The sequence below is a fragment of the Littorina saxatilis genome, linkage group LG13, assembly GCF_037325665.1.
Source record: "Littorina saxatilis isolate snail1 linkage group LG13, US_GU_Lsax_2.0, whole genome shotgun sequence".
Taxonomy (NCBI): Eukaryota; Metazoa; Mollusca; class Gastropoda; order Littorinimorpha; family Littorinidae; genus Littorina; species Littorina saxatilis.
The window spans coordinates 30,714,851-30,737,550 of NC_090257.1; the positions used below are offsets into that span (position 1 = coordinate 30,714,851).

At 40.5% G+C, this 22,700-nt stretch overlaps 1 protein-coding gene across 1 annotated transcript; it reads left to right on the forward strand.

The window, feature by feature from the left end:
- The first annotated feature begins 3,996 nt into the window (after positions 1–3,996).
- Positions 3,997–22,700, forward strand: LOC138945977 (U2 small nuclear ribonucleoprotein auxiliary factor 35 kDa subunit-related protein 2-like). The gene is made up of 11 exons (XM_070317511.1): positions 3,997–4,056; positions 7,994–8,064; positions 8,875–9,050; positions 10,742–10,837; positions 13,956–13,994; positions 15,203–15,333; positions 16,341–16,447; positions 17,269–17,431; positions 19,121–19,230; positions 21,314–21,566; positions 21,754–22,700. The coding sequence occupies exons 1-11, from the start codon at positions 4,010–4,012 to the stop codon at positions 22,676–22,678; spliced, it is 2,118 nt and encodes a 705-aa protein (XP_070173612.1). The 5' UTR covers positions 3,997–4,009; the 3' UTR covers positions 22,679–22,700.

Sequence of the window (22,700 nt, forward strand, 5' to 3'; positions counted from 1 at the left end):
TGTAAAGAAAACAATATAAGTCCTCTCTTGTTCTTATCATCTCACTGTCTCTCCAGTTGTAGTCCTTCTCGGGGCTCATTCCTTGATTCTGATTCTTCAGATAAAGCATGCTAAGCGTTCACCGGGCTGGCAGAAAGGTTCACTTTACATGCGCAGAGAAAGAGAAGGACACCGAATTTCTCATTCTAAAATTAACCAACGCTGTCAGCTAAAGCAGTTCTACCGGAAAGCCATGAACACCAGGGAAACTCGAATAATTAACGTGCGGTAGTTACCAGACATTCGGACTTTAACGAACACAAATTTACAGACTTTTCAAGAATGTGGACCCTAGACTGCAGTACTTATAGATTTATCATATCACTCAAACTAACCACACGTTCTTGGCATATTTGATCCGTCGACTGTTTCTTTCAGGTGTCGCTCGTACCAGGTGCAATGCGCACAAGAGTTCGTATCAAGCTGCGGTCTTCATTATGCAATGTATGTACAACTGTAGTTTGTGTTGTCGCTGTTAGGCCAAAAAAAAAAAAAGGTCTGTTTACGGTAACATAGGCCAAAAAAATAGGGTCGGTAGGTCGGGATTGTTTTTTTTTTTTTTTTTTTTTTTTTTTCCCAAAAACCATATTTTTACGTTATTTTGCCAAAAAAACAAGATTTTTTTTTTTTTTTTTTCCAAATGCCAAAAAAAAGTCTAGGGTCGCGCGAAAAAACCAGGGTCGGTCGGGTTACCGTAAACAGACCTATTTTTTTTTTTTGGCCTTATCTCTTTTATGTTCAAGCAGTTCAAGTGTAGGATGTCGGGTTGTTATGCTTTGCAAATGTTATAGGTACAGTAAATGTTTAAAGTTTGACTTTGTTTCTAGTATTTGGCAATTAAACATTTCCAAATTAATTATGAAAAAGCAAGAATGGTCGTTTTGTGAAAAACTATGTGTGTGTATGTGTAATTGTAAGAATTTGTGCTGATCCGCAAACGTGCTGGCGTGTGCGTGTTTGAGTGCGTCCAGGCGTGTGTGTGTGTGTGTGTGTGTGTGTGTGTGTGTGTGTGTGTTTGTTTGTCTGTGAAGTGGTGTTTTTTTTACAATGGGATTGGAATTTTGTAAGTAGAAAGCTTTCTGCATTGGCAAACAAAGAATAAGACAAACAAACAAAACAGTCCTGGATAGACACAAACATTAAAACAAGCCCCAAAACAGACAGACAGGCCAACACAACAAATAGGAAAACAGGCGGACATGCAGACATGCAGACAGAGACAGGCAGACCAATACTTTTAAAGAAAGAGACACAGACAAACCGACAATCACACAGAAACAAATCTAAAACAGAAAAAAAACCGCCAGGCAAACAGCAAAAAAAAAAATACAACCCTAACAGACCGAAAGACCAACAGGCACAGACAGGCAGGCAAGCAGACAGACAGGCAATTCAAGAGAACGAAACATCGGCAAAAACAAACAAGCACCCAAACACAAACAGACACACAAAACAAACATACACATTAAACAGACAACAAACCAGCAACAACAACCCAAGAAATTTACACAGAGACAAATCAACCTGTTGCAATAAGTTTTTAGCCAAGTTTAGTTCAAATAGTTTTCCTTCGCGCGCTCTTGGACTATTTCAAGTGTTCCGGCTTGCTGCGACGTCAGATAGCTTTTCCTGCACAACACATCTGTCTGCGGCTATAAGTCCGAAGCGGAAGATTGCGTTTTTAGGCAAGTGCTGGACTTGTTTGACACATGACACAATAACAAGAGGTTCACATACCAACACTCATTCAAAAGAAAACTTGAACAACTGGAAAAACCCTTGCAAATTATTTGACGTTTTTGTAATATTTATTTAAATGTTCAGAGAAAAGTTTTTTTTATAAATTCACGTGGCCGCCATTTTTGTCTTTTACTGTGGACCTCCCTAGCAATGGTAATTAAAAAAAACTTTGAAAGAAAGGAGAACAAAACGCGCTGCTAACGGCGTGGTGGTGGCGCCCCCTAGGAGCAAACGCTGCTGTCGATGTCGCTGTCGGTGTCACCGTCAAAGAAGAGTCCCGGAGGGCACTGCCCGAGTACCGTTTCCCCCGAGAAACACGTCCGGAACCAGTCGCAGCCGGTGCGGCGATGCCAAGATGCCGTCGGTGTCGCCGCCACACGCGTCGATACAGTTGGCCATGTTGGATGAGGTAGGAGACGTCGGTGACGTGGGGGAGGTAGGAGAGGTAGGGCTGGTAGGACTAGTAGGGAATACTGGAAAGAAAAAGTCAACAGCTCATTCAAATTAATATTTCACAAAACTGCAGTAAAAGGTTATCAAACCGCAGCATACTTATCAATAGCAGATCACAAGCAGGCATTGTGTAAACATAGAATAAGTGCTCATGACTTGAAAATTGAAACAGGGAGATACACTTAACATACCAAAAGAGAACAGACTATGCCTAAAGTGTTGGACATTGGAGGATGAAATGAATCTTTTAGACACATGCATTGAATGTAATGATATCAGAGAAAACGGAATGAAACATATGAATAATCCTAGACACTTGGATTTACCTAGTCAACTGATAAACGATGAAACACTTCTTTTACAGCTTGGTAAATATGTACATGACTGTTGTCTGAAGAAGAAACTTACAATGATTCTTCTTTTATTTCTGAAGTTTGGTTTGTGCCGTATAAGCCTTAAGGTTTCGTGGCAATAAAAGATGATTTCTATTCTATTCTATTCAGACATAGACACAGACAGACACAGACCGTGAGACACACACACACACACACATCGGCACACACACGAACTAATTAACGTGGGGGACAGTATTTCTGACCTGTCTTGGTGAATTTTCTTCTCTTATGTAGTACACGAGAGTATAAATGGTAAGAAAACTGGCTGATCCAAAGCAAAAAAAGTACCGGTCAGTATGATATAAACTTCAATACAAGAAAGTCTGGTTATCTACTATTTTAAGGCATTAATTCGGAGACACCTACCATGTGGTTGGTTTTGCGGGGGACATAATCGTGTGTAGCGCCTGCGGTGGACACAACTAGGCGTTTCACGATCCAGGGCGTGTTTTTGCGCGGGGAACGTGTCTCCCACACCGTGATAAGGGAGCTAATCGCTATCACACATGAGTTTACAAACTTTACAAGACTGTGTACACGTTTGTCTCCCTTGAATAGGATGTTCAGTCACACGCCTTCTTCACTCTGGCTTTCCGTGTTTGTTATCCCCTCTCTCTGTCTCGGTCTCTGTCTGTCTTCTCTCCCTCCCTCTCTCTCTCTTTCCATCTCTTTCTTTCACTCGCACGCACGCACGTACACACTGACTGACACGCACATCCACCCACACACACACACACACACACACACACACACAGACACACACACACACACTGACACACCAATACTTTAACCACATGTACTCGGAATTTCATTTGGCATGTTTACAGAGGAAAAAAATAATGTGAAAATAAAAATAACAGGAAATCAAGTGGACTGTGTGAGTGTCACGTGTGTGTGTGTGTGTGTGTGTGTGTGTGCGTGTGTTCGATTTTCTCATACACTGAGCATCGTCACTGCCATACAGGCCTCCAAGTAATGTGCTAAAAATTTAAATAACAGCCACGAGTAAGGTGATTTTTAAAAGTGTTTTTGCTGTAGACAAAAAAATGAGGCTTCACTTTCACCACTGCCCTTCGCTTTCGCTCTGAACGTCGCCCTGTTGACGAACGAGTGGCCTCCCCTGTGCTGTTTACTTTGAGAATTCCACGCTTGCTTCAATGAACCATTTGAAAATGTACAACTTGAGTTATTGATTTGGGACTGTATGAATTTAAAAACTGCTTCTTGATGCAAAAACACTGACAAATTAAGATAATTTAATAAATGAATAAAATAAAAAGAAGAAGATCACAGATTTGCTCGAAACTAATTGTCCTTTAAATGGATGAGTTCTTAAAAAGCACAAGAATTCTTTACTCGGTTGCTTGATGTTGAGAAGCAAGATGGCGTCCGATGTCGCGGGGGGTGATCAGCAACCATCGAAATTGAGGTGTTTATTAAATATTCCAGACATCTTTAGCAGATACTACTATAAATTTAGATTCATTACTATGCAATGAATCATATGATATTCCTGTATATATTCCAGACCTTTTTGTTATTTTCATGCGTAGGCTACCTGTTGAATTTCAAGATCGCGGAGTCCTCAGGCTCGGGTACGGACAGTCACCAGTAGCTCTCTGGATCTGGATCTGGATAGGTTACGTTGCAGGAGCCAGTAGTGGCTATCGTCGTTATCTTCTTCTTTTTATTTCATTCATTTATTAAAGTATCTTAAGTTTTCCGTGTGTTTTTTGTTTTTTTTGCATCAAGAAGCAGTTCTCAAAATAGACTTCCTTTTTTATTGTGAATGACAGAGTAGTGTTCGAACCATGGGTCGAGTGTTCGAACCCTGCTGTCATTGCTTTTTTCTTTTCTCTTTTCTCCTGATTTTTGTCCTTTAACACTTTCTACCCCACCTATGTTGACCAAGTTTTTTTTAGCCGAGACCAGCTGTGGTGCAGCAGGTCACTCAGAATTGTAGTAACTGTGTATCAACACGCTGGAATGCAGGCATTAGATTGACGTTACAGGAAGCGACTGAAGTGACTGTGTGTACGGATATATCCGTACCAAGTCAGATAGAGCCACATGAGTGGGTACGGATATATTCGTACCTGGGAGACAATGAGTTAAGTCTTTCAATCGTCTCAGTTTTTTCTCTTCTGGCACACTTTTCTTAAATTTATTTTACTCAATTCTTCTTTATTCAAAAGCGTTTCATTGATAGAAGATCGACAACAAAGCTCACAGTCACAAGTCACTGATTCCATTCCATCACTGACTTCGCCGTTTGTGAACATCTGCCTGAATTTATGTCAAGCAACATTATAATCACTTCATAATCATAGTTCATAGCCCCGAAGCTAAAAGCTGCTTTTATCAACAAAATGCAGTACATAAATCATAACAATAACATCATGGGAACACTTCTTTTGAATTTATAACAAAAGCCTAAGTCTCGAACCGCATCTTTTGCTTTCCGGTCAGTCAGTCATGATCGTTCTGTTGCCGAGCGAGATACAAGACTTTCTGAGTCTAAAACTGATCTCAATAGTCCAACAAACAAGAATTGTAGGTTATTTGATTTTGAACCTCAAATTGTTGAAAAAACAAAACGTTACATTTAGGCCAAAAAAAAAAGGTCTGTTTACGGTAACATAGGCCAAAAAAATAGGGTCGGTAGGTCGGGATTTTTTTTCTTTTTTTTTCCCAAAAAACCCATATTTTTACGTTATTTTTATTTTTATTTTTTCCCAAATGCCAAAAAAAAGTCTAGGGTTGCGCGAAAAAAATAGGGTCGGTCGGGTTACCGTAAACAGACAATTTCTTGTTTTTGGCCTTACAGTACATTGACCCAGTGGCCTTTTAAGTAGACAGACAGATAAACACTTATGGTACAAATAATGAACTCAAAATCATCAATGAATCTTGCATGCCAGATAACCTTGCCGGCATCATGTATTATTGTATGCTACCATTGCTAGTTTCATTAACGATTTGATTGCTCATGATTGTACTGTTGGCGAGATACAAGTCTTTCTGAGTCTAAAACTGTTCTTCATAAATCTTTCTAACAAAACCTCCCAAAGACCACAGTTCTTTGAATTCAAATTTAAAAAACAAAAAATCCTTATGAACGACTCATCGGTCCTCAAAAAAGAAGAGTAGCTTGTGGAGAGTGCTGGTCCCCGAGCCTAAGGGCTCGGTAACCGACTCATCAGTTCTATATCCAACCTACAATGAAATATATTGGATTTGGAATCTGAATAAATTAGCTGGTAAACAGTTCAGATGCAAAATATAATCAATTGCAAATCTTGTTAATTAAGTTATTAACCTTTGCCCATTTTCTGAATGATTCTGAGGCAATAAAATCTGGGAACATGAAAGTTTACGCTTTCTTTCTTTGTTCAGTTTTACTTTATGTCAGAAAGTTGAAATGACTTTAAGAGTTAAGTTATAGTTCACAGTCACAAAACAAAAACAGGTACAAATGATAATCAATTGCAAATCTTGTAAATTAACCATCGCCCATTTTCTGAAAGATTCTGAGGCAAGGAACATGCAAGTTTACGCCTTTAGATTACTGTTTTCTGCTGCAAGTACAGCTTTGCCTGTGGCAGTAAATCTTGTTGTCAAGTCAGAACATTTGCTTCCACCTGTGAACATGTTTCATGCTGTTACGGCACTGAAACTTGTTCATGCAAGTTGTACTAATAATAATAATAATAAGAAGAAGAAGAAGAACATTTATATAGCGCTAAATCAAAAACTTTCGTTAAAAAGGCTTGCTCTAAGCGCTTGACATCTAAACTAAAAACGTCATTCACACTCTTTACAATGATGTACAAGAACTTCATGTCACACTCTTTCATTCAGTATAGCACCATTCACACAGTTGTTATTCTGTACAAGACAATAAGTTAGTCTAACATTTAGAATGTTCATAAGATGAAAACAAGAGAAAACCAGACTGATTAAAACAACTGCTTAGTGCTAACAAAGCATGAATCTTAATGATAACGTAATACATGTTTAACTGTTAAGACCATAAAAAACCTATGCTAAAATAACTTCGAACTTTTTAAGAACTTCTTAAGATACACAGCACATCTAGATAAACACCAGAATGATAAAACAAAAGGCAACTCGTTAAAACTATTAAATGCATCAATGTCTAAAACATGACTCAAATATAAGATACACAATTCTCTAGAATTGTATATTAAAAACTGAAACCGACCTGCTCAAAGTAAACCATACCCACCCCCTCCCTACCCACCCCCAACCCTCCTCCTACACTAAATACTAATTATTTCTACTCTTAACTTCCCAACTACACGTTTATCCATAAACTATGCACAGGAACATGTGTGTCAGCATTACAGCTAAGGGTTAAAGTTAAAGGACTACTGCAGTGAAAAATTATATTTATAATAATTTAAAACAAAAGACCAAAATAACAAGCTGAATAGAGATGGAACCGTTACAGAACAGGATGGCAAAATGTTGCGACTTTAGGAGTTGTGTTTCTGGAAGAGGTGAGTTTTGAGTGCTCGCTTGAATGACTGTACTGACTGAGAGTGGCGAATGTGAGAGGGGAGAGAGTTCCATTGAGTAGATGCGCAAAATGCAAAAGTGCGTTGTCCATATGCTTTTGATTTTGTGTGTGGGATGACTAGGGTGCGGCTATCAGAAGAGGAGCGGAGTTGTCTAGCAGGAGTGTATACAGTGAGAAGTTCAGAGAAATAAGCAGGAGACGAGGCAGAGAAGAAGTGAAAGCAGAGAGTGGACAGTTTGTATTCAATGCGGGCTTGTATGGGTAACCAGTGGAGTGTGCGGCGAAGTGGTGTGACATGATCTTTTTTTCGTGCTTTGAGGATCAGGCGTGCTGCAGAATTTTGAACTTTCTGTAGTTTGTGCAGGAGGTAGAGTGGACAGCCAGAGAGAAGAGAGTTACAGTAGTCAAGTTTAGAAAGAACAAGAGAGCAGACTAGAGTGTTTGTAGTTTGAACGGACAGAGTATGGCGGATGGTTGCGATCTTGCGGAGTTCAAAGTATGCGGACCTACAGATGTTGGAGATGTGCTTGTTGAGTGTCATGTCTGAGGAGATGGTGAAGCCGAGGTTTCTAGCTGAAGAAGAGAAAGAGATGTCGGTATTGCCTACTTGGACAGACGAAGGTTGAGAATTTGGGAACTTAGTGGACTTTTTCATGCACAGAAGTGCCTCTGTCTTATCATCATTTAGTTTTAACTTATTTTCTACCATCCATGACTTAACATCTAAGATACAGGTCTAGCTATTATAGGGATGAGTGAGTGTCACTTTTTGTCTTGATGATATGATTTTTTGATAATTTATTTGAATTGCTTTTCCTTTCAGCCACAAGCAGTGGAAAAGGTTGAAAAGGAAACAGAAGCGAAAGGCTCAAGCACAGCAACAGAAAGAAAAAAGTAACCTCTCTCTCCCTCTCCTCCTCCCACCTCTCTCTCTCTCTCTCTCTCTCTCTCTCTCTCTCTCTCTCTCTCTCTCTCTCTCTCTCTCTCTCTCTCTCTCTCTCTCTCTCTCTCTCTCTCTCTCTCTCTCTCAGATTCTTAATCTCTCTTTTCCTTTGTCGCTTTCTTTCTTCAGCAATAAAACCAAAGTAATAGTTACTGTTCTCCAGAGCATTTACATGACACAATAAATTGATAAGTATAGTACCTTCCAATTTTATTACAGCTTTTGTGTCCACACACCTAGGTAAAGTCCTCTATAGAGTCTCTCACATTGGGGTCTTTCCAAGTGGGTTTAGACCTTTTTTTTGTTAATTTAAAAATGTCTTTTAACCTACATTCTTTTTGGCATTACATACATGTGTCTTCGTGGAAGGTAATCTCCCTCTATATACCCAACCCCCTTGCTCTGTGGTAAGCCTAATTTTGTTTTTGTTTCACCCAACAGAAGTTGGCCTAGAATCAGTTGTAATGCCCACAGTTGTTAAAGACAAACTAGCAGTCTTGAATTTAGACCCCCTCACCCCGTTTTTAAGACCATGCTTTTTCAGATTTGTGTTTGTTTTTGTGCTGACTTGTTGACTGTGCTTTAGTCTTATTGCTATGTTAGTTTAGGTCGCATTTGTGTGTGATTTGCTTTTCTTGTGTTAGAATTGTAAAGCGCTCAAAGCTATTATCGGGGCTTGCGCTATAGAAAAGTGATGTATTATTATTATTATTAGCACAAATCTTGTGAGTCTTTGTAATGAAGATAGGCTTTGTGTGCAGCCCCATCCAGCGAAGGCACCGATGCAGAGGAGGAGGAGCGAAGGAGGAAAGAAATCGAGGAGGAGAACGAAAGGCAGAATGCCGAGTGGGAGAGGCGAGACCGGCTGGCACACCAACGCTGGCTGCAGAAAAAAGAACAAGAGGAGAGAGAGAAACGAAAAAGAGAAGAACAAGAGGTGCGGTACATTTAGATAAAGCTGTGCACAGTACAGTGGATTAACTCCCATTTAAAGGCCTCCAAAAATCTGATAAAAGCAGGTCTGAAAAAGGAGACAGTCTTGGGGCCCGGGTAGCTCAGGTGGTAGAGCACTGGACTTGTGATCGAAAGGTCGCTGGTTCGAATCCGGGCCGGGACGGACACGGGTCAACTTTATGTGCAGACCCAGAGACGGTATCCATCTCCCACCCCCGTGTCACCACAGTGGCACGTAAAAGACCTCGGTCATTCTGCCATAAGTGCAGATGGCTGATACCACCTATGTGTATCTCATCTAAAGTCGGGTTAAAACCCGGGAACATGCCCCTAATGGCTTTGCCGTGAGGGCGTAAAACTTGAATTTCTCCCGAGAAAGTCTTAAAGCGGGAGTAAATTTACAGTGGTTATCAAGAGAATCTGAGAAAACAGTCATAAAAGGGAGATAGTCTTGAATTTGGAACACCCGCTGTCCTTTTAAGACCTTGTTTTTTAGATTTGTTATTCATTGCCTCTGCATTTCAGTGCAAAATTCGTGAGGAGTGAATGACTGATCCATAAAATGATACAAGTGTTTTTCTGATTTCAGCGCAAGATTCGTGAAGAGTGAATGAATGATTCATAAAATGATACACTGTTTCTATGATTTCAGCACAAGATTCGTGAAGAGTGAATGAATGATTCATAAAATGATACAAGTGTTTTTCTGATTTCAGCGCAAGATTCGTGAAGAGTGAATGAATGATTCATAAAATGATACAAGTGTTTTTCTGATTTCAGCGCAAGATTCGTGAAGAGTGAATGAATGATTCATAAAATGATACACTGTTTCTATGATTTCAGCGCAAGATTCGTGAAGAGTGAATGAATGATTGATAAAATGATACACTGTTTCTATGATTTCAGCACAAGATTCGTGAAGAGTGAATGAATGATTCATAAAATGATACACTGTTTCTATGATTTCAGCGCAAGATTCGTGAAGGGTGAATGAATGATTGATAAAATGATACACTGTTTCTCTGATTTCAGCGCAAGATTCGTGAGGAGTGAATGAATGATTCATAAAATGATACACTGTTTCTCTGATTTCAGCGCAAGATTCGTGAAGGGTGAATGACTGATCCATAAAATGATACGTACACTGTTTCTATGACTTCTGTGCAAGATTCGTGAAGGGTGAATGAATGATTCATAAAATGATACGTACACTGTTTCTCTGATTTCAGCGCAAGATTCGTGAAGAGTGAATGATAGATCCATAAAAGGATACACTGTTTCTATGATTTCAGTGCAAGATTCTTGAGGAGTGAATGATAGATCCATAAAATGATACACTGTTTCTATGATTTCAGCGCAAGATTCGTGAAGAGTGAATGATAGATCCATAAAAGGATACACTGTTTCTATGATTTCAGTGCAAGATTCTTGAGGAGTGAATGATAGATCCATAAAATGATACACTGTTTCTATGATTTCAGCGCAAGATTCGTGAAGGGTGAATGAATGATTCATAAAATGATACGTACACTGTTTCTATGATTTCAGCGCAAGATTCGTGAAGGGTAAATGAATGATTCATAAAATGGTAGACTGTTTCTATGATTTCAGCACAAGATTCGTGAAGAGTGAATGAATGATTCATAAAATGATTCACTGTTTCTATGATTTTAGCGCAAGATTCGTGAAGAGTGGCAGGAGAGGGAGCGAAAAGAAAGGGAGGATGCGGAGAAGAGAGAGAAAGCTCAGTCTGAGAGACAGCAGAAACAGGTGAAATGGGTCGCTCGATTGCCATGGAGACAGACCGTGCTGTTTGATATCCTGTGGTGAAATGGAAATTTAGCAGAGGACATTATTGATATGTCTGACCGTGGTAAAACAAACTAAACAAGATGACTTTTGTTTTGAAGGAAAATGTGAAAAGTGTAGTTGTGAGATAAAATCAAGTCGTAAATGTTTTATAGATTTTATTGTTATTGTTTGGTTCAAACCATGTTTTATTCAATCATCCATTTTTACAATCCTTATTGACTCACATGCGAAGCAAAAGTGAGTCTATGTACTCACCCGAGTCGTCCGTCCGTCCGTCCGTCCGGAAAACTTTAACGTTGGATATTTCTTGGACACTATTCAGTCTATCAGTACCAAATTTGGCAAGATGGTGTATGATGACAAGGCCCCAAAAAACATACATAGCATCTTGACCTTGCTTCAAGGTCAAGGTCGCAGGGGCCATAAATGTTGCCTAAAAAACAGCTATTTTTCACATTTTTCACATTTTCTCTGAAGTTTTTGAGATTGAATACCTCACCTATATATGATATATAGGGCAAAGTAAGCCCCATCTTTTGATACCAGTTTGGTTTACCTTGCTTCAAGGTCAAGGTCACAGGAGCTCTTCAAAGTTGGATTGTATACATATTTTGAAGTGACCTTGACCCTGAACTATGGAAGATAACTGTTTCAAACTTAAAAATTATGTGGGGCACATGTTATGCTTTCATCATGAGACACATTTGGTCACATATGATCAAGGTCAAGGTCACTTTGATCCTTATGAAATGTGACCAAAATAAGGTAGTGAACCACTAAAAGTGACCATATCTCATGGTAGAAAGAGCCAATAAGCACCATTGTACTTCCTATGTCTTGAATTAACAGCTTTGTGTTGCATGACCTTGGATGACCTTGACCTTGGGTCAAGGTCACATGTATTTTGGTAGGAAAAATGTGTAAAGCATGTGAGTCGTATGGGCTTTGCCCTTCTTGTTTTAACATTTAGTAATCTAAAAAAGGCATAAGCTTATAGTGATTTGTGATAGTTTAAATTATAACATGTTGCTAATAAGGAACTTTTTCCTATTCTTTGCTACTGTTTTTGTGTGTGCTTGGTTTTACTTTGTGCCTGAAAGTTGAAATGATTTTGAGAATAAAGGATATAGTTCACAACCATATAAGACAAGAAGAGTACGATGCAGCATACCTGTTGAACCTTGATGTAACTGATCTGTTTTTTATAATATTAATTTGTCTGAATGAAATCTTGTGTGGTTTAATTGTGTAAATCAACATAAACAACTACATGAACCAATTAAGAAAATGTAATCGCTCCGGTTAAAACAATGTTTTTAATTTGTAGTCAGAAATGAATTATTAATGACTAATGTGTATTTTTTGTGGCTTACAGAAGTAAATGTTTACAGTCAGTTGCCTTTTTAATTTTTTTCATCACATGCCATTATGAAAATGTTTCCTTGACTCAAGTACATCGATAAAACTTCACGGCATTCAGTGATGAAGTATCTTTTTATTGTGGTCAGATCCATGGGTAGTTTTATTTCTTAGTATTACTTTGTTGTTATTTTGTAGGCAAAAAGTACCCCCCCGCGGGTTAGGGGGAAGAATTTACCCGATGCTCCCCAGTAAGAGGCGACTAACGGATTTTGTTTCTCCTTTTACCATTGTTAAGTGTTTCTTGTATGGAATATAGTCAATTTTTGTAAAGATTTTAGTCAAGCAGTATGCAAGAAATGTTAAGTCCTTTGTACTGGAAACTTGCATTCTCCCAGTAAGGTAATATATTGTACTACGTTGCAAGCCCCTGGAGCAAATTTTTGATTAGTGCTTTTGTGAACAAGAAACAATTGACAAGTGGCTCTATCCCATCTTCCCCCTTTCCCCGTCGCGATATAACCCTTCGTGGTTGAAAACGACGTTAAACACCAAATAAAGAAAGAAAGGCAAAAAGTTTTTACATATGAGTTAGTCAACTATGTAATGGCAGTTATGATCCTAGATCAGTATTATTCTTCAGTGCTCTTGTAAATCGACAATGTTCGGAAATAGGTCAAGTTTTTAAAGGCTGTGGAAGAGTCATACACGTAAATCACCACTCATGCAAAAATATGAGTGAACATGGGAGTTTCAACCCATGAACGAAGAAGAAGACGTATGGAACACTGAGGTAAGCTACACGTGACATTGTAGGTCAATCACAAGCCAGCGGAGTGTCTCCGCGCGTGGTCGGTAATCTATGCCAATAATATCATGTAAACAACTAACATGTCAGTGAGAATTAGCTCCAGTCTGTGCTTTCTGCGATGTGGGATAGATACAACGATCTTTTTGTTCGATCGAAAGTATGAACGTTGGACCTGAGTATCGGCATTGCCGTGTGATCGCCTCCCTCGGTGCACAACTCGGGCGACCACACGTGGAGATCCACACAGTGCTGTCTTGTGATTGGCCTACAATGTCACACTTAGCTTACCCCAGTGTTGCACTTCTACAGCCCATAAGCACACGACATAGTTATTTCTGGAATCCGTCAATTTCAAAATGAAAGGATTAATGCCTTTTCTTTAGTGGGAGCCCTCAATTTAAGAGTTTGAAACTCATGTATGTTACATGAAAGTTACATTAATGCAGGACAGGGTAAAAATGTAAGATGGCTGGCAAGTGTTAGGCATTCAGTGGTGAGCAGAAAATGGAAAAGCAATTAAGATACAGGCTTGCTTAGACTTGGGTAGGCTACCCTGAAAACAAGTCTTTTATGCCTATTTAGCTGATCTGGCTTAGCTTTTAATCACATTTACATGCATGTATCTACAAGTCCAAGTTGTATTTTTGTGTAGAGGTTTTAAATTAATTTTTTATTTTTATTTTGTTGTTGTCAAGGGGTGGGGATGATGGTGGATGAGGGGTGTGGGTCTATAAAGACAAGTGGGTAGGGGGTTACAATCCATACCACAAGAATAAGGAACGGTGGGTATGTGTGATTTGGTCTTCTTGTCATGATATTTTGTGAATGTTGAGATCTTAACAAGTATTTCAGAGCAGAAATTCAGGCTGACTGTCTTCACTGTTTGGTGCTTATCTTCTGCTTTAGGATTCCCTGTTGAAAAGGGCCACAGAAAACGAACACAAGGTAAGCTGGGGGCTCACGTTGAGTACGTTGGAACCCCCCTTTTAAGACCCCCCAATGCCCCCCCCCCCCCCTCTCCATTTTTAAGGCCCTGTTTTCTTAGATTTTCTGTTCATAGCCTCTGTAAATTTGCCCACATTTTCAGACTCCCTCCTTTTTAAGACCTGATTTTGTCAGATTGTTGGAGGTCTTAAAAGGGGGTTCCACTGTAGCATTTTGTTGCTTTCACTTTATTTTTGCTCATGTGTTTTATTTTTTGTTGGTTTTCATCTTGTTAATGTTAAAGACATACCTTATCGATTAAAAAACACCAAGACGTCTCTTTTTGAAGTGAAATCTCTGACATCAAAGGCCAAACAAAGTTCGAAAAGACATCATAACGTAAATATAATGGTGTCACATACAAATTCGGTCACTTCTTCCGTGTGTGTCCTGAACAAAGAATTTGGAGAACGAAGGTTGTGTCCGTGACTTCAACATATCAGCAGTAGAAAATTAACTGTGAGGTCACCACTAGGCTGTGCATGTATCGGGTATCGTATCATTAAGCCTAAGCCTTTTTGTCCCTGCAACTGCAAAACTGGATCCTTGTACATATTGGTGAAAAGCTTCTGTTGTAAGTACTTAGCTCCATTCCATGCATCTCATTTGTCAACTTAGGTACAGCTACTGAGCTAGATTGGTTTTAGTTGCGCTTAACACACAGTCGCTTTTTCTGTGCAGATCCTTCCTTTTGCTATTTGATCTACATTTAACCCAGATGACATTGTTATAAATAATTCAAATGACATATTCACACCTTTCAGTTAAATATTGTGGGAAATAATGAACCCATCCCATGTTCAGGAGATGGCTTGGTATTCAAAATTGTCAGCCATTTCAAATTTCTTGCACCAATGTGATCCTTGCCCCCTCCACATGTATGCACACACACACACACACACACACACACACACACACACACACACACACACACACACACACACACCACACACACACACACATACACACATACATACATGCACACACACACTTACATACACACACTCACATTACACACTTACATACGCACACTCACACTCACGCACACACAGCATATCACACACACAGAGCATATCACACACATATGCACACTCACACTCACACACACACAGTTGCTGTATAGTGCTAATCTACAATGTGTTGCTCTAGCTTTATCTCCTGTTCTACAGGACTGGCACAACCCCCTGGCTCCGACTAAACCCAGCAGTAGTGCCATCACCGCCAGCAATGGAGAGATTGTTCGCGACGTCAACCGGTGTCCTTTCTTCACCAAGACTGGGACCTGTCGCTTTGGAGACAGGTTTGTGGCTCAGGTTTCTTTATCTCTTTGAGTGTATGCGCACACTCATGTACATGTTGAAGGATTATGTTTCTAAGGCCTGTCACTTTCGAGACAGGTTTGTGGCTCAGGTTTCTTTAAGTCTTTGTGTATATCAGGCAAATCCAAAATAAATAAATACAATAGAGGATGAAAGTCGCTTGTTCATTTCAATGCTTGTTATTTTCTCAGGTGACAGGATATTTTTTCTGTATAACTCTCGCTTACTCCATTTCACATGTTGTATGCATGTAGAGTGCTTACTTCCCTTTGGTTATTCGATCTATAATAATTATAGTGTTTTTCTTTGTATGCACAATTTATCGTTTACCAGAGGGGCTTAAATTCATATTTACAAGCCAAAATGCTTCAGCTTCAGCTTCTGGGTTGTTGCCACTAAACCGCTCCAACTGGCTCTGCCTCTGGACCCCGCCAGGGGACCTATGCAGCCTCATGGAAACCGGGCATTTTATTTCCTTGAAACTCATTCTTCCTTGAATGGATTGCCTGGTATATGCAGGCACTCATGTACATGTTGGAGAATCATGTTTCTAAGGCCTGTCGCTTTGGAGACAGGTTTGTGGCTGGTTTCTTTATATCTGTGTGTATATATGCACGCACCCATGCACATATTGAAGGATTATGTTTCTAAGGCCAGTTGCTTTGAAGACAGGTTAGTGGCCGTTTTGTTTATCTTTGAGTGTATGCGCACACTATAATTATACATGTTGAAGGATTATGTTTCTCATGACAAAGCAGGTGTTCCCCCAACTGTGCAGCACCACAAACTGTGCCTGCCCCCCACCCCCCCCCCCCTCTTGTTTTCTTAGATTTTTTTGGTAATAACCTGTGTAAATGTACTCCTATTTTAAGTCGGATGGGGGGGGGGGGGGGGGGGGGCAGGGGGTGCTCTGTATTAGTAATGTTGTGGAACCGTCAAACGCTGAAGAAGAAAAAGTAATGTGAATACTGGGCTGTTTTCCAAGCAGATGCTCCAGAGTTCATGTGAGGCCTGAGAGCGGCACCACCATCCTCATTCCCGGCATGTTTCAGAGCTTTGAACTCAAAAAGTCCAGCACCGATGATTACGACACAGGTAAGACAACCCTTGCTATTTCTGATGTGTATGTCTCAAGCATATAAGGGCGGGGAAATAGCTCAGTCGGTAGCGGCACTGGCTTCAAAACCAATTGTCGCATTTGGCGTGGGTTCGATCCCCACGTTCAGTGAGGGATTTATTTCCCAGAGTCAACATCGTGCAGACTTGCCTCGGTGTCTGAACACCTCCGTGTGCTTGCATACGCAAGATAAAGAACCCAAATTCACAGCGAAAGTCTCAGGGCTTGGAAACATGAATACAGCATGCAGGAGAAAAAGAAGAAAAAAATGGGTATCGACGTATACTGTATGGCAGCTCGCTTTCCCCAGGGAGAAAGCAGCTTGAATTTCCATGAGGCTAACCTCACAGGCTTATATGAATCTTATCCTTCCCAGAGAAAACCTGTTGTTGTTTCAAGTCAAATCGACTAAATGTTTTTGTTTTGAATATTAGAAATATCAGTGTTTGTTGCAAGTTTGTGATATTGTCACCGTATTTCAGGGTTTTCATACTTTCTTTAACTTTATTGCTATGTTCCTGATCACTGATTGTCCGTTAATTCAGTGTTGTTGTTGATAATTGTGTGTGTGTATGTGTGGGTGCTTGTGTGTGCGTATGTGTGTGTGTGCGTGCGTGCGAGCAAGTCTCTGTGTGTGTGCATGTTTGTGTGTGTGTATTGAGACTGTGTGTGTGGGGGGGGGGGGGGGGGGGGGAGGGCACACGTACCAGTTGGTCAGAGAATGAGTATGTTGTGATTCCTCCTCAGAATAATGTGGCAACACTCTGAACTTTTTTGTTTTTTCATCACCTCTCCACAGACATGAACTTGGAGTACGAGGACGGCGACCTGTATCGCAGTTTCCGTGACTTCTATTTAGATGTGGTCCCTGAGTTCAAGTCTGTGGGCAAACTGGTCAACTTTAAGGTGTGCTGTAACCATGAGCCCCATCTCCGTGGCAACGTATACGTGCAGTACAAAAGGTAAGAGACAAGTGGTATGCTGTCAACAGAACGCTACATCTGTGTCTGTGTGACCAGCAGGATGGTACAGGGGACTTAACCCTCAATCGAAGACCTCTACAAATCTGAGAAAGGAACTAATACTATAAAGGAAGGAGTCTTAAAATGGGGGTTCCACTGTACTGTGAGGAGATAAGCGTCTGCAGTAATTGTTTGGAGTGGTCACCTACACTGGCAGTCTCCTGTGTGATTTAGTTCCAATTTAATTCATTTTAAGTTCCTTACAGAAAAGGGAGCCGAGAGAGGAACAGAGAGAGGAAGGACCCTTGAGTGTATTTTCTGAAGAAAATAAATCTAAATTGATGTTATATCTGCGTCATGACTCATTTACCTAGCTACGTATGAAGAGACAGTGTGCGCCTATGTGTGCACATGCATGTGTATGTAATTGTATGTCACTATTTGAAACTGTGCAAAATTGATTTGAACTTGAATGAATATAACCCAGCCCGTTGTGTGATTTGGAAGAAGGGTGACATCAGGTGACTGCCAGTGTAGGTGACCACTCCAAACAATTACTGCAGACGCTTATCTCCTAACAGCCCATTTGGCATTTACGTTTTTCTTACGATGAACCCTGAGACAGTTGTAGTCAGTAGACCACTAAGTTTTCATCACTGTGTGAATACAAAATTAAAGGGAGGGAACTGGTTAGGGACGCGAAAGAAGAATGTATGTATGTTTATCTTTCTTCCTCACCTTATACCCACATTGTGCAGTATACAGGGTTCGTACAGGTCATGGAAAACCTGGAAAGTCATGGAATTTGATTTTTAATTTTCCAGGCCTGGAAAGTCATGGAATTTCAATTCAAGTCATGGAATTTAACAAAAATAAGAAAGAAAAAAAATTAACCTTTAGCACGCCAGCGGCGATTTTCGTTGCCCAGCCATTCCCCCCCCCCTTGCCAGCCAGTAGCGATTTGCGTCGTCAGCACAAGGCTTGTTCGTATGACCAACTTCTCGTTCGTATTTGCATACGAGAATAACGGTATTTTTAACGGCACTTGAGCCAAAGCGAGGCTCACTTCCTTCCGTTATCTCGTCGTGTCGTCTGCGCTGCATGTGAGTCGGTTTCGTCGAAGTTTTCTGCTTTTGTTTTTGCATCGATAAAGTACTTTAGCGCTTCGACAAGCAAGATGGAGGATGATGAGTTTGAAACTTTCTTTCGAGTTGTTTGTTGACAACAAAAAGTATGCGAAATTGGAACGAATTACCGAGGAAGATCTTCGCAATGAACTGTGTATCGCGGTGAAAAAAATGACAGTTCGTCAAGTCACAGTGACGGTTACGAAACGGAATTTACGAAAGTGCAGATAGATACAAACAGTGGCTGGTCCAGTTTAGTGAAATGACAGGACCAGCAAACATTACCGATAATCTGACTGCGTAGCAAATGCTTGACTTGCTTGTCGAAGAGACACTGCGTAGAAACTGACTCAAATTCAATGCAAAGCAAGCCAGTGTCAAAACTGGCAGTGACAAGACGTAAAAAGTTTGCGTGTTCGGAAATGGCGACCTGTTATTTATAAAATGTGTTTTGGACTGGGAAGTGTGCTTGTCGCTTTATTTGTTGGTGTACGCCTGTGTCTCTGTTCAAAATGAATATTCATTAGTCGCTTTACTTAGTTTCTTCTTGTTCCGTTTCTAGGGAGTCAGATGCCTATGACGCTTTTGTCAAGTTCAACGCAAGGTGGTATGCTGGTCGACAGCTGTCCTGTGAACTGGTCGACATTGCCAAGTGGAAGTCTGCTATCTGTGGTATGCTTTATATCCTGTCCCTTACAGAATGTCTTTAGGGAGCTGTGTTCTGAATATCTTGTTTTGATTGATGCTTAGGGCGGGGATGTAGCTCAGTCGGTAGCGCGCTGGATTTGTATCCAGTTGGCCGCTGTCAGCGTGAGTTCGTCCCCACGTTCGGCGAGAGATGTATTTCTCAGAGTCAGCTTTGTGTGCAGACTCTCCTCGGTGTTCGAACACCCCCGTGTGTACACGCAAGCACAAGACCAAGTGCGCACGAAAAAGATCCTGTAATCCATGTCAGAGTTCGGTGGGTTATAGAAACACGAAAATACCCAGCATGCTTCCTCCGAAAACGGAGTATGGCTGCCTAAATGGCGGGGTAAAAAAACGGTCATACATGTAAAATTCCACTCGTGCAAAAAAAACATGAGTGTACGTGGGAGTTTCAGCCCACGAACGCAGAAGAAGAAGATTGATGCTTGATACAGTGGAACCCCCCTTTTAAGACCTAAAAATGTGAGACAATGAGGTCTTAGAAAGGAGGGAGTCTTAAAATGGGAGGGGGGGGGGAGGGGGGGGGGGGGGGGGGGAGAAATTGACAAAGGTCACATGAAGAGAGAATCTGAAAAAGCAAGGTCTTTAAATGGGTATTTTATTGGAATTAGAGTTAAATATTAGAAAGAAGTTTATGTTTTGTATAATATAAAGTTGATTATGTTACAAAGAAAAGACCAAGGAAGAAGGATGCTCCACGCCTAAATTAAAAAACAAAAAGTAATCAGACAAAAAATATGGGTTGAAGCATCCTGAGGTCAAAAAAAAAAAGAGGAGGAAAAAAAAAAAGGTCTTTAAATGGGGGAAGTCTTAAAGGTCCTTGTCTACATTTTTATACCGAAATCGCCATTTGACCATTAAAATGCAGAGTCTATTATCTACAAATATCAACAATACACCCCCTTTCGATAAGGAAAGACGAAGCCAGTTTAGCCGTTTGAAAATTCATTGTAGTATTCCAGCGTAGTACTCATAGTAGGATATCCTTATTTGGAAAATGCCAAGCGCAAAACTCCTCTCAAATCCCGTGCATTTCGTGCGTTTAAAAAAAAGCGTGTACAGCGCTCCAGTGTCAAACTGTTGCTGCACTTGTTTGGGCGTGGCTATAAGGCCAAAAAAAAAAATAGGTGTGGTTACGGTAACCCGACCTACCCTATTTTTAGGGGCCGATCCTATAACTTTTTATTACATTTGTCAAAAAAAAAAAAAAAAAAAAAAAAAGTGCAAAAAACGCAATGAAAGCGAAAGCGCCCGTGTCGCACACTTATTTCCCTGTCAAGTAAGTTTAATTTGTACACAGAAAAAAAAGTTTAAAAAAAAAAGTGATTGCCTACCCTATTTTTTTTGGCTATGTTACCGTAACCACACCTATTTTTTTTTTTTGGCCTAAGCATAGTGACATGAATTTGATTGGTCAGTATTTTTAGGCAAAGCACATGTTCTCAGCAAACAGAAAACAAAATATTGGAAGCGTGAGTCACGCTACCCAAAAATAAAATCTGTTTTTACATTTTTTTTTTTTTTCTAATGACTTTTTTCCCCATGGTTCATTCATCATCTGACATAACCTTTTAGCAAAATCTAACCATAAGATTATTGAAAAAAGCAAAAATGTAGACGACCACCTGAGGGGGAAGTCTTAAGTTATGGGTTTTAAAAGGCGGGTTCCACTGTGTTAGTGATGCTTGATAATATGTTTTGAGATGCCAGCAAACTCTTGCGCCAGGCCAAGACTGGTGAATAATAATTATTTATCTGTTTATTCTTCTTCTTCTTTTTCTTCTTTTTTGTCCTCCTTTGACTTGGCGGGGGGGGAGGGGTGGGGGGAGGGAAGGGAAGGGGTGTGTTTTATTCAGAACACAAATGTTGGAAGAGCTTGTCTCTAAAGATTATGGGTGAGTTTTCACCAGAGACCTGAGCCTTCTGGGAACTTTGGTGGTACGTTTTGGTAGTGTGGATGAGTTTTCTACAGAACAAAAAGTTTCATACTGACAAACAGTGAAGGTTAAAGTTTCTACATGTACTAAATCTTCCCTCACTGTTTCAGGTCTGTTTTTCTCCAAGAGGTGCCCCAAAGGAGCAGCTTGCAACTTCCTGCACGTCTTCAAAAATCCTGGCAATGAATTCTGGGAAGCTGATCGTGACTTTGAGAATTCCTCAAGGCGCGACAACCGTGATCGCGAAGGCACGCCAAGGTGGCATCCCCAGAGTGACCGGCGCAGTCAACACAGGAGGAGGTCAAGGTCACGGTCAAGGTCACGGGAATCCTCAAGGTCACAAAGCATTCGTCACACTCACAGGTGTGTTCTAATGAATAACCAGAATCTGACACTTTATGCAGCCAGTTTGTCTTGGGGAGTGTGTCTGTGTGTGCGTGGATGCATGTGTGTTACTGGGATACTTTTTGGGGGGCAGATGCTTATGAATACCAAGAAAACGGTTATTGTTAGTATGCACACTGAACCATTCTTTATCCTCTGATTGAAGGTCAACCAAGGACAGGTCAAGGTCACCAGTGACAAGGTCAAGACGGTCAGCAGAGAGAGAAACGTCGGTATCCCGTAGAAAGCGAGGAAGGAGCCCCAGTCCGACACATCAAGACAGATCCCATTCCAGATCCATACAACCGTCTCCGTACAGATCCCATTCCAGATCCATACAACCATCTCCATACAGAAATCTAGACAGATCCGCAAAAAGAAGACATCGTTCAAGGTCATTATCACCAAGAGATGGAGATTCTGTTTCAAGGAACAAACACAGCCGGTCTCGTTCTCGTTCAAGGTCAGCGGAGAGCAATCGTGGGAGTTCAGGTGAAAAGAAAAAGCACAAGAAATCCAAACACAAGAAGTCCAAAAAGTCCAGCAAGAAGAAGAAAGGGGAAAAGTCCGCCGTATCAGGAAAAGTCAGTCTTGAACACCTGAAAGACAGTGACAATGATGAAGCTGTTATGAGTAAGAACAACATGGAGGATTGCGCCAAAAACATAACTGTCGTGCAAGCCAAAGCCAATGACAATGATGATACGGTTATGAGCACAAACAACATGGAGGATTGTGCCAGAAACAAAATAGTGGGAAAGCGTTCCAACGACAAAAATGGTGATGAAACAGTTATGAGCAAAAACAGTATGGAGGATTGTGCCAGAAACGAAATAGTGGAAAAGCGTTACAATGACAAAAATGGTGATGAAACAGTCATGAGCAAAAACAAAATGGAGGATTGTGCCAGAAAGGATAGTGTTGGTCAGAAGTATCCTGAAAACAATGACAGATCCAGTGATGAAGACCCTGAGAAAATTGCTGACACTGATATTATTCACAAACAGAGTGAGAGCAGCGAAGATGGTGCTGGTGTCAATGACTTTGATACCAAGAGTGATTGCGTGATGAATGGTGATTGCAAAAGCTGATTTAAATACAGTGTAAAAAGTT